We start from the raw sequence: 13,003 nt of genomic DNA, 5'->3' as shown, positions 1-13,003 counted from the left end.
TCCATGGGGCCCCATGCGCGTTCTGCGTCGACGCAAGGCACATTACTTGTATATTCTAATTATATTTGCGCTATGAGCGCGAAGCAAGAAGATCAAAGAATTGGTAAAGTATAAATCACAATTGGCATTATTACGTACATAAGCTTTTTTCTAGAAACATCGATGTGACGTCACGAAGTGGTGATGACGCAATAAAAGAACCCACTTCGTAAGTTCATTGTTTCGTCACAAACTCTTTCATTTAAACATGAATGAATATTTTAAAGAACATGGTATGTGACGTCACAGAGGATCAAGCGGACCATGACGCAAAGATGGAATGAAGGTAATTATGACGTAATAATATACAAACCGATATTTAACGATTATATTGTTGCAGAAAAGTCAGCGAATAAAGCTGCCGAAGAAAGGTGCAAGGTATTGTATATTATTATTGTTTATATTTAGTAACAAACGATAACTTTGGAATAAATTTAAATGCGGAAGAAACTGTGTAAAGTTGCTGCCTGTGACGTAACTATAACGTATACCTGTGACGTAACTAACCATCTTTGCAGGTGAAGAACAAAGACGAAGACGCCGATAAAGGAAACACGGTTTGAGGTTTGAGTATTATAAGTATGAGTTGTGTGTTGTATGTGTGTCTTGTCTGCGCTGCTGTATTCTTATTCTGCTGGACCTAATGTTGCCAGCTATTTTTAGTCAGTCACTACTTTAGTGCATTTTGCATGTCTATGAAATATATGCAATGAAACTATGGCGATTATCTTGCTGGATCAGATTTTGTTGTTGTACACTCTATTGGGTACTTCGTCTACAAAGGTCGAATCCTTCAGCGATTCTGTATTGTCCTGATCGCTTGGTGAGAACGCTATGTTGGTACACAAATACTCGAGTAATATTAACACGCAGTATAATATGCGCGTAAATAATATAAACCATTTTAATAGTTCAATCTATCGTAGTTTAAACTTCCCTACGTGTAACTTTAACTCTATATATTAAAACGTCATGTAGCGTGATTGGGACGATGGCCACGTCACAATTACGCTACGTCGTCGATACGGTGGGTCAGAGCATTGTCATGACCCTGCGTTCGGTGCGGTTACGTCAGTTTTGATTGAGTTACTTAACGGAGAGGTTGTTGCGTGGGCGTCACCGCCAGTGATGCTACGCCAGATATTTAGGTCACTTTAATGCGGTTCGTAACAACCTGACGCAGTTTCGTAACGGTCGATGCGGTGCGTAACATCCGGACGGTATTATATTGTGTGAAGATACGACGAGAGTATCGCGGTAGCAACATGGCGACTTACCTTTTGATTGGGACATGCGGAGCTGTTGTTGGCTTCGACTCCTTGCGGTCGGACATTCAATATGGTGTACACTGCAGATGATTATCCTTTAGGATTTGAACCATATTTTGTTTGTAGATGTTTCAATGATTATGTCCGCGTTAATTACTTTTTGACTGCGTCCCCTTTTTGTATGATTGAGCTGTTGTTTTGTTGCATGTTTGGCACATGTATGTCGCTGCACTCGTTGTACTATTTTTGTCTTTTTGTTTATGTGTTCTTTACTACTTTTGTCTGACGGTTAGTTTAACCTTGCTTGGGTAAGGTCTACCCAGCAAAGGGTTTCTCACCAGAGTAGAAACCCACTACCATTGGCTGGGGGCTTGTCGTGCCGTAGTGGCTTTCCACCAACGCCAGCCACATAAACTATGAAGGTATTTTTTTTCTGTATTGTTAAAATGTCACTTATTTGTGCGAAAAATACAAAATATTCAGAATCAAAATGTGAGGTAAATGTCAATGTTAAAATGTTGTTAATTTGTGCAATATCACCTGCAATTGTTTTTTGTACGTATATATATATACAAAATCAAAATAGACGTAAATTTAAATGTTAAAATGTCGTTAATTTGTGCTGCGTTATGCACAATTCCTAATCGCATATACAGAATCAAAAAACGACAAGAGGCGCCAATGTTCAACTCCTATTGCTACGTCATCGCATAATTCCACTATCAAAACAACGTAAAAATAGTGGCTGGCATTTAGTTGCCATGTTTGTGCATAACCGAAAACAAGCATTCTAATTTTACTTCAAATAAATCTTACTCGTGTGTTTTTATTTTGTTATTTCTTTATTTTCACAGCTGTTCGAGCGGCGCATCGCTATAAACTGTCATTTGCACTCTTTACTAAATTTACGTAAAATTCTATGTTTAAACTTCGACTCTTCGGCAGAAATTAATATATTTGATCTATTTTCTGCCTCAAAATAAACATGAATACCAAAGCGCCAGGCAAATAGGAAAAAATCTGCAAACACTTTACTGAAAATGCCAACTTCTTTCATGTCGGGCTTAACTGCTCTGTCTATAAAGGTATTTTAATCCGGTTTCATTTTTCAGAAGAAAAGAGTGCATCACCCAGCGGTTGAATTTATAGTGAACTGATTTTCGTTTGGTGGCGCTTTTTAAATAAATATTGGATCTTACTTGTTCATGTTTGTCGCAAATTTAGTGAAATGCAAATAATTAATTCTTGTAAGAATATAAGAACTGAAATATATGGTGAACAAAAATTTAAAACTTTCTGAAATAAAAATAGTATGCAGTAGGTTGATGCCTCCAGGTGGCGGTAGAGAATGTAAACAATTTGTTGGTTACCGAATTGTTGGAAAAAATAATTAATTTTAATTAAAATTGTTTTTATTCTGAATAAAACAATTTCGGATTGTTATTGAGGGAAATGTAGGAATGAATTTATTTATTGATATTGTGATTCTAAAAACACTTTTTTAGATTTGTTTAGTGTTTTGAATGCAGTAATAGTTGTGATGTCATTATTTCAAACCCACGAATTGTGGAGAAGTAAAAATACGAGCGACGAAGAATGTGGATTCGGGTGTTTGAGTGTCGCTAATATTGATAACTCTACTGATGGTTCAGGTGGGCATGAGGTTTAGAATTGTTGGAGCTAGTGAAGACGTCGCCCAATATGTTATTTACTGACTTCTTATATATTGCCCTTTTACGCCAGACACCAGGCCGTGTACCAACCTCCTACACAGGAAACGGTACATTAATACCAAACTTTATTGTTTAACATATCTCTTTAAATACTTAGTCACATTCACAGACAAAGAAAAACACTTAGTGAAACCATACTAACCCACCCACCCACATCCGCAGACAAAGTAATAGTTGGAAGTTATCACGGCGTTGTTCACATATACTCCCCAACCCCGGACTTGAACCACGCACATGATGTTTTACTCGAAGTCGACCTCAATCTTCCCATCTTGCAAATCGAAGCTGGTCGTTTCATTTCGTGAGTTTGTTTCAAACTTTGTTGAATATAATTAAACGATAATTAATTTAAATTCTTTATAGCAATAATACATGAAAGTTAACTATCCTCACATGACGAAGCAACGACAGTCGTTACCCACTATTTTCTTTTGCACAATAAAAAAAGGATTAAAACCCTGGTCTTGACAAAGGAGTCAGGGCACAGATACCTACCGCGCTTGATGACGCATTAATGACATCATAGTCACCATTGTTGACATCATAACTAAGATATTTCATCAAAATGTTTGTTCCAGTGTTTCCAGTGACCTTCACCTTGCAGTGTTGCACCCTCGTATTCTAGCAATATATAAGATCTCTGTGTCTGAGGGAGCAGTGGACCACGGACACCAATATTCGATGTCGAAGTTATTTCAACACCCATTGGAACGAACGGCCATGAATATGGCCACCGGCTGTTTTGGTGGTGCTCATGGTAGGGTGTGGAAGTTTATATCTTGTTATGTTTGTTGGAACAGCAACCAATATACGATGGATTATCATTTGTAATATTTTTCTCTCTTTTTAATAAACCCGACAAACATTCTTTTATATTATATATAATGCAGCCACGCAGTGGCTCCTAAGGTTGAGGCCAAATCCATTCGAACTAACACGAACAAAATTTCCCTCAGATCGTGATTACATCTGCGTTCAATCGATCGATGGCTCATTATCGCTGTTTGAGAGCGAGTCGTTCATCTTCACGAGGTTTTTACCTGGGTTTCTACTCCCTGGCCCTCTAGTGTTCAACCCACGCACTGATTCCTTCGTCACGATATCGTCGGCCAATTTCCTCGAGTCTTACAGGTGTGATGTCATAATGAGGTTTATCTCCATCCTCGTATTTGTAGCATATTTGTTTTTGTCTCATTGATGTGGATGATATTGTTGAACAACTTTTTGTTGCATTTGTTACCGATAATTTATCAAGTACGTCATACTCAATGATGTCATACTTAATGATGTCATACTCAATGATGTCATACTTAATGATGTCATACTCAATGATGTCATACTTAATGATGTCATACTTAATGATGTCATACTTAATGATGTCATACTCAATGATGTCATACTCAATGATGTCATACTCAATGATGTCATCACACAGCTACCAAGTACTTGCAGTAGCGACGGACGTTGATAAGAAAGATGAAAAACAACGAGTTTCAACAGGGAAGAAAATATTGGTAAGTTTGTCGGTCACCATCTTGTGTACGGGTGTCGTGTTAATGTGGAAACCTCATGCTCGCTGTCGATATCTTAGGTTGACTGGAGTTTCAACTTGGGTGAAAATGGGGTCGATTTGCAAGTTGTTCAAATTAACGACAAATCCAATGTCATTATGGTGTTGGGTAAGTGTGTGATGTCATAATGTATGTGTGTGATGTCATAATGTAAGTGTGTGACATCATAATACTCATTCCAAGGTGAAAGATCAATATTCTGCATGGACGAGGGGGGTGGGTTAAAGTTCATGTTGAAGCTCGATTATAACGTCGCTTGTTTTCACGCTTATTCATGCAACGGGGCCGTGGTCACGCTTGTATGCACGCACTCACAACAATTGCTAGTCTATGATGTCACAAAGCTACGATGGGCGGCCAGGTTGGGGGAAGTCCCCGTCCAGATACTACGAGGAAATTTCAAGTTTGTATACCAACATAGATATCTTATATTTCCCGTAAACCCAATATTTCCAGCAACACACCAGGGATCCTCGTCACATTATCCGACACTTGCAGTGCCAGGTGTACCTACTTAGGGACTTCCCCCTCCATGTTCATGGTGCCACGCTCCAAAGATCGGGAAGTTGACGCCGATGACTTGCAACTCCAAATATCAAAGTTGAATCAAACGATTCAACTTCATCATTCTAAAGGTGCTTGTTGTTGTGTTACTTACATCTGGTATATACTTTGTAGATGGTTGATATTCTAAATGGATGAGGCCTTGGATTTAGGTTGTTCCATTACCCCAATGTACACTGCTTATATCAGCTTCCATGCATGATGTAATGCATGTTGGCCCCTTCGATGTAAAAGCGATAATTTTATTTCAAAGTTTGGTCTGCATTTCAATTATGCTTCAACCCCCCCCCATAATTACTGTTGTGTTGCCAAACCTGAATGACAAAATATTGAAATATATTAACATTTTAAAACCAGAGAACCAAACAGTTTACACAATGTTTATTATGACATCATCAATATTGCTCTCTATCGCCCTCAGGTGGTGATTTATCGTCGAAGAAGGAAGTCAACGATTTGTCGGTTCAAGTCAACGTCGCAAATGCTATTGATAAGAAATCGGTATAATGTTTCTATGTTGCTAATATAATGTTTCTATGTTGCTAATATAATGTTTCTATGTTGCTAATATAATGTTTCTATGTTGCACAATATAATGTTTCTATGTTGCACAATATAATGTTTCTATGTTGTAATATAACATGCAATTTTAAATAAAAAAAAAATTTAGTTTATTTGCTAATTATGACATAATACTTAGATTATTATGACAACAATTGTTTTTGTTCCAGGCTGCTAAACAATTGATGCATTGTGATGTCATCATACCCTCTGTTTCATTACAAGTAGGTGATTGTTTTTAACAATAGTTGAAACATAACGTTGTTTTTCACAGTTAACGTTGAAATCGGCGCGCCGAGTGTCCGAGGTACAAATCGTGTTCGACGTTAAATATCCGATCCATTCAACCGTGACGCAACTTAATCTACTCGATATTGGTAAGTGATGTCATAATGTTAATGATGTCATAACGTTAATGATGTCATAATGTTAATGATGTCATAACGTTAATGATTCATAACGTTAACACACCCCAGACCCCAACCACCCCCACACCACCCTGGCATCGTTGTACCTCGCACAACCCCAACCCCCATGTTCGTTGGTACAAGAGGTTTCCGTTTACTTCAATAAACCATCAGGTGAGAAATATTTATATATCAGTGTATTGCGTATGTAGGTGCCCCCATGTAATAACCACCCACTTCACCCCCATGTAATAACCACCCACTTCACCCCCATGTAATAACCACCCACTTCACCCCCATGTAATAACCACCCACTTCACCCCCATGTAATAACCACCCACTTCACCCCCATGTAATAACCACCCACTTCACCCCCATGTAATAACCACCCACTTCACCCCATGTAATAACCACCCACTTCACCCCATGTAATAACCACCCACTTCACCCCCATGTAATAACCACCCACTTCACCCCCATGTAATAACCACCCACTTCACCCCCATGTAATAACCACCCACTTCACCCCCATGTAATAACCACCCACTTCACCCCCATGTAATAACCACCCACTTCACCCCCATGTAATAACCACCCACTTCACCCCCATGTAATAACCACCCACTTCACCCCCATGTAATAACCACCCACATCACCCCATGTAATAACCACCCACTTCACCCCATGTAATAACCACCCACTTCACCCCATGTAATAACCACCCACTTCACCCCCATGTAATAACCACCCACTTCACCCCCATGTAATAACCACCCACTTCACCCCATGTAATAACCACCCACTTCACCCCCATGTAATAACCACCCACTTCACCCCATGTAATAACCACCCACTTCACCCCATGTAATAACCACCCACTTCACCCCCATGTAATAACTACCCACTTCACCCCCATGTAATAACCGCCCACTTCACCCCCATGTAATAATAACCACCCCCATAACCACCCACTTCACCCCCATGTAATAACCACCCACTTCACCCCCATGTAATAACCACCCACTTCACCCCCATGTAATAACCACCCACTTCACCCCCATGTAATAACCACCCACTTCACCCCCATGTAATAACCACCCACTTCACCCCTATGTAATAACCACCCACTTCACCCCCATGTAATAACCACCCACTTCACCCCATGTAATAACCACCCACTTCACCCCATGTAATAACCACCCACTTCACCCCCATGTAATAACCACCCACTTCACCCCCATGTAATAACCACCCACTTCACCCCCATGTAATAACCACCCACTTCACCCCCATGTAATAACCACCCACTTCACCCCCATGTAATAACCACCCACTTCACCCCCATGTAATAACCACCCACTTCACCCCCATGTAATAACCACCCACTTCACCCCCATGTAATAACCACCCACATCACCCCATGTAATAACCACCCACTTCACCCCATGTAATAACCACCCACTTCACCCCATGTAATAACCACCCACTTCACCCCCATGTAATAACCACCCACTTCACCCCCATGTAATAACCACCCACTTCACCCCATGTAATAACCACCCACTTCACCCCCATGTAATAACCACCCACTTCACCCCATGTAATAACCACCCACTTCACCCCATGTAATAACCACCCACTTCACCCCCATGTAATAACCACCCACTTCACCCCCATGTAATAACTACCCACTTCACCCCCATGTAATAACCGCCCACTTCACCCCCATGTAATAATAACCACCCCCATAACCACCCACTTCACCCCCATGTAATAACCACCCACTTCACCCCATGTAATAACCACCCACTTCACCCCATGTAATAACCACCCACTTCACCCCCATGTAATAACCACCCACTTCACCCCCATGTAATAACCACCCACTTCACCCCCATGTAATAACCACCCACTTCACCCCCATGTAATAACCACCCACTTCACCCCCATGTAATAACCACCCACTTCACCCCCATGTAATAACCACCCACTTCACCCCCATGTAATAACCACCCACTTCACCCCATGTAATAACCACCCACTTCACCCCATGTAATAACCACCCACTTCACCCCCATGTAATAACCACCCACTTCACCCCCATGTAATAACCACCCACTTCACCCCCATGTAATAACCACCCACTTCACCCCCATGTAATAACCACCCACTTCACCCCCATGTAATAACCACCCACTTCACCCCCATGTAATAACCACCCACTTCACCCCCATGTAATAACCACCCACTTCACCCCCATGTAATAACCACCCACTTCACCCCCATGTAATAACCACCCACTTCACCCCCATGTAATAACCACCCACTTCACCCCCATGTAATAACCACCCACTTCACCCCCATGTAATAACCACCCACTTCACCCCCATGTAATAACCACCCACTTCACCCCATGTAATAACCACCCACTTCACCCCCACGTAATAACCACTCACTTCACCCCCATGTAATAACCACCCACTTCACCCCCATGTAATAACCACCCACTTCACCCCCATGTAATAACCACCCACTTCACCCCCATGTAATAACCACCCACTTCACCCCCATGTAATAACCACCCACTTCACCCCCATGTAATAACCACCCACTTCACCCCCATGTAATAACCACCCACTTCACCCCATGTAATAACCACCCACTTCACCCCCACGTAATAACCACCCACTTCACCCCCATGTAATAACCACCCACTTCACCCCCATGTAATAACCACCCACTTCACCCCCATGTAATAACCACCCACTTCACCCCATGTAATAACCACCCACTTCACCCCCATGTAATAACCACCCACTTCACCCCATGTAATAACCACCCACTTCACCCCCACGTTATATCATGTTATAACCCACTTCTCATGTTATAACACCCACTTCACCCCATGTAATAACCACCCACTTCACCCCATGTAATAACCACTCACTTCACCCCATGTAATAACCACCCACTTCACCCCCATGTAATAACCACCCACTTCACCCCATGTAATAACCACCCACTTCACCCCCATGTAATAACCACCCACTTCACCCCATGTAATAACCACCCACTTCACCCCCATGTAATCCACTTCACCCCCATGTACCCACTTCACCCCCCATGTAATAACCACCCACTTCACCCCCATGTAATAACCACCCACTTCACCCCCATGTAATCCACTTCACCCCCATGTACCCACTTCACCCCCCATGTAATAACCACCCACTTCACCCCATGTAATAACCACCCACTTCACCCCCATGTAATAACCACCCACTTCACCCCATGTAATAACCACCCACTTCACCCCCATGTAATCCACTTCACCCCCATGTACCCACTTCACCCCCATGTAATAACCACCCACTTCACCCCATGTAATAACCACCCACTTCACCCCCATGTAATAACCACCCACTTCACCCCCAAGTAATAACCACCCACTTCACCCCCATGTAATAACCACCCCATGTTATAACCCACTTCTCATGTTATAACACCCACTTCACCCCATGTAATAACCACCCACTTCACCCCCATGTAATAACCACCCACTTCACCCCCATGTAATAACCACCCACTTTACCCCCATGTAATAACCACCCACTTCACCCCATGTAATAACCACCCACTTCACCCCCATGTAATAACCACCCACTTCACCCCCATGTAATAACCACCCACTTCACCCCCATGTAATAACCACCCACTTCACCCCATGTAATAACCACCCACTTCACCCCCATGTAATAACCACCCACTTCACCCCATGTAATAACCACCCACTTCACCCTCATGTAATAACCACCCACTTCACCCCCATGTAATAACCACCCACTTCACCCCCATGTAATAACCACCCACTTCACCCCATGTAATAACCACCCACTTCACCCCCATGTAATAACCACCCACTTCACCCCCATGTAATAACCACCCACTTCACCCCCATGTAATAACCACCCACTTCACCCCCATGCAATAACCACCCACTTCACCCCCCATGTAATAACCACCCACTTCACCCCCATGTAATAACCACCCACTTCACCCCCATGTAATACCCACCCACTTCACCCCCCATGTAATAACCACCCACTTCACCCCATGTAATAACCACCCACTTCACCCCCAGGTACCCCCCACGTAATAACCACCCACTTCACCCTGCCGTTATCCCTTGTTGTTAAACCTGCGTCACCCGTTAAGAAGATGGACCACAAGGTGACACTAGAGACCGACGTACCCTGCGTTAATTTAATGGATATGTTCTCAGGTAATTTTTGTCTAAAATACTTTTGTTGTTTATTCGTCCTCCATGTATTAATGGTTGAGGTGTTTGCTTCTTTCCATGATGACACGGGTTCAAGACTCACCATTGTGGATTTATGTTTCTTGTTTTACTATTTCTTCATTGAAACGTAAACATAGTATTAATATACTTTGTTTATCTTCACAGAATTCTGTCAATCCGACAGTGGTCCGTCTTGTATGGGGTTTGAATATTTCCACGGGGCAAAAGCGACAATTCTAACTTCGAAGTCGTCAAGTAAGCACCTTATGCTCAATGTCGTGTGACAACATGAGTGTATGTTAATATTTATCCTTGCATGGCGGGGCAACAACCATCGTTATAACACAGTGTTCTGATTCATACACCTTGTGCCAGCTACGAGTTAACACCAATAGTGACCACTGGGTTGTAGCAATTCTGGTTCAGTGTCTTGGACACATACGCCCACGGTGGTGGCAGCAGACGACGACCCCGCCATCCTTTTCACCAACCTTATTGTTCCAACAGATCGTTACCGCGTACAATGTGATGTCTATGATGGTTTATGGTTGGTAACGAACGAGCTTGTCCGTCGATTAAACGATAAAAACATTGAAGTAACGACGCACGAATCCCCAAATCTAACGGAGTATTTCGATATCGTGGACCAACATTACTTGGTGAGGGGTTGTGTGGTGTCAACGACGGTTGCCTCAAACTCTTATTTAATGCAACAACTTTACTTCAAAATTTAAGCATTAATTTATTCTACCATGAAATAACATCTGTAGAAAAACTTTACGGTTTCCGTATAGATTGATATTCAATGGTAAGAATATTGTGCTACTTCAGCTGCCAAACATAACTTTATTCCAAAGTCTTCTTAAAATATTTATCCCCCAGTTACGAGTTGGTTGCGAAGAATTAACGTTCGGTTTGGAGCAACGAGCCCAACAATACAGAGCAATCCAACGTCGTTTATTAACGCGGTTCAAAGATAAAACCCCTTCCTCGCTAAACTGTCTGGATACTTTGCTTGAAGGAACGCATCTGCAGGTTCGGAAATTGTTTTTAAATCTTTGTTTAAAAAACATTTTAATAAAATATGAACTGGGTACGATTTCCAAATTTGGAATACAGAAGTTTTGTTTGTTTTATGATAAAATTTAAATCCTGAATATTTTTATTGATTTAGTTAATGTCGCTCGCTGACGCCCTCGTGCAGCACGACGAACGTACGAAGATTTGTTCGAATATTTTAAGTTCAGCTTCGTTGTTGGTGTCGTTGATGGTGAAACTTTGGTCGCGGATGGATGGCCAGCAGGGGGCGGTGTTGAGGGGGGCGTTTTGCGTGGAACAAACTTACACCAAACATAATTCACTCGTGAGTATTATGTGGGGGGGGGTTCATGGGTTAATGTTTGGATCAAAGAAAGCTGTTGTTGAATATGACATCACAATAATGCTGCTGACGTCACAATGATGCTGATGACGTCACAATAATACTGATGACATCACCTTAATGCTGATGACATCACACAGGGTTGGGAGGAGATGGTTGAAGCATCTATGACATCATTGTTAAAAATGTTCGGCGAAAATGTTGGAGAATCCGTGTTGAAGTTTCCGGAGAATACTAAGAAGGTACTGTGGGTGTCGTGTTAAAGTTGTTACTGTGGGTGTCGTGTTAAAGTTGTTACTGTGGGTGTCGTGTTAAAGTTGTTACTGTGGGTGTCGTGTTAAAGTTGTTACTGTAGGTGTCGTGTTAAAGTTGTTACTGTGGGTGTCATGTTAAAGTTGTTACTGTGGGTGTCGTGTTAAAGTTGTTACTGTGGGTGTCGTGTTAAAGTTGTTACTGTAGGTGTCGTGTTAAAGTTGTTACTTTATGTCAACAGTTAAAGAAACGAATATATGCGGTAATCGACAAAATCAACAAGGGAGGAAAAATATCAACGAAACATAGAAATAATATAAAGACGGATATTCCTGGAAGTGGAGGTGACATCATAATAACTTAGATTATGACATCATACTTAAACTCTTTATTTATGACATCACAGAAAGAACAAACGATGACAAAGAAAACTTTTTTGAAGATTTTTCCTCGGAATCGTAAGTTGATTATGACATCATACCCACTTTGTTTGTTTATTGTGATATGATTGTTATTTAGGTTCAACGAGGGGTTACCCGAGGTCAAAGTTCAACCTCCAAACCTGCCAGGTATTTAACACACGAGTCGGTGGGGAAGTCACAACAATTGCTCCAACCCAGTGGTCACTAATAAGTTAAATACATCATGTTTATAATATGTTTATGTTTTGCAGAATATCAGAATGGTATCTCATTCGGGGAATCCCCCACAGAAGGTTTGTTTTAAAATTTATTTTTATGGAATATTAACGAGGTGTTTCCCCCATCCAGATACCACAAAACCATTAAACCGCGAAGCAACGGAAATCGAGTCTCCGGCTTTCTACGAGGATTGTAACGGATTTAATTAATGAGATTTCTATGTTTGTATGTAAATTAGGGTCAATTTAAATAAATATCATTTTTATGTTCAAACAAATATTGATAT

At 41.6% G+C, this 13,003-nt stretch overlaps 1 protein-coding gene across 2 annotated transcripts; it reads left to right on the top strand.

Annotated features, from left to right (window-relative positions):
* The first annotated feature begins 2,791 nt into the window (after window positions 1-2,791).
* LOC149730497 (protein PTHB1-like) lies at window positions 2,792-12,994 on the top strand. 2 transcript variants are annotated; one of them, XM_089883872.1, is made up of 23 exons: window positions 2,792-2,959; window positions 3,203-3,341; window positions 3,619-3,797; window positions 3,997-4,171; window positions 4,476-4,554; window positions 4,632-4,719; window positions 4,795-5,014; window positions 5,068-5,246; window positions 5,597-5,676; window positions 5,907-5,960; window positions 6,011-6,113; window positions 6,213-6,317; window positions 10,285-10,425; window positions 10,609-10,698; window positions 10,951-11,102; window positions 11,326-11,478; window positions 11,618-11,806; window positions 11,965-12,066; window positions 12,318-12,420; window positions 12,483-12,534; window positions 12,596-12,645; window positions 12,750-12,791; window positions 12,847-12,994. In XM_089883872.1, the coding sequence occupies exons 1-23, from the start codon at window positions 2,848-2,850 to the stop codon at window positions 12,924-12,926; spliced, it is 2,667 nt and encodes an 888-aa protein (XP_089739998.1). In that variant the 5' UTR covers window positions 2,792-2,847; the 3' UTR covers window positions 12,927-12,994. The 2 variants fall into 2 exon arrangements, with proteins under 2 accessions (XP_089739998.1, XP_089739999.1); XM_089883873.1 differs by having other exon boundaries at window positions 2,950-3,087.
* Window positions 12,995-13,003: the final 9 nt, after the last annotated feature.

Source organism: Ciona robusta, chromosome 9 (assembly GCF_009617815.1).
Source record: "Ciona robusta chromosome 9, ASM961781v2".
Classification (NCBI taxonomy): domain Eukaryota; kingdom Metazoa; phylum Chordata; class Ascidiacea; order Phlebobranchia; family Cionidae; genus Ciona; species Ciona robusta.
Note: the sequence above shows the minus strand (reverse complement) of the source record. Positions and strands in the feature narration are given on the sequence as shown.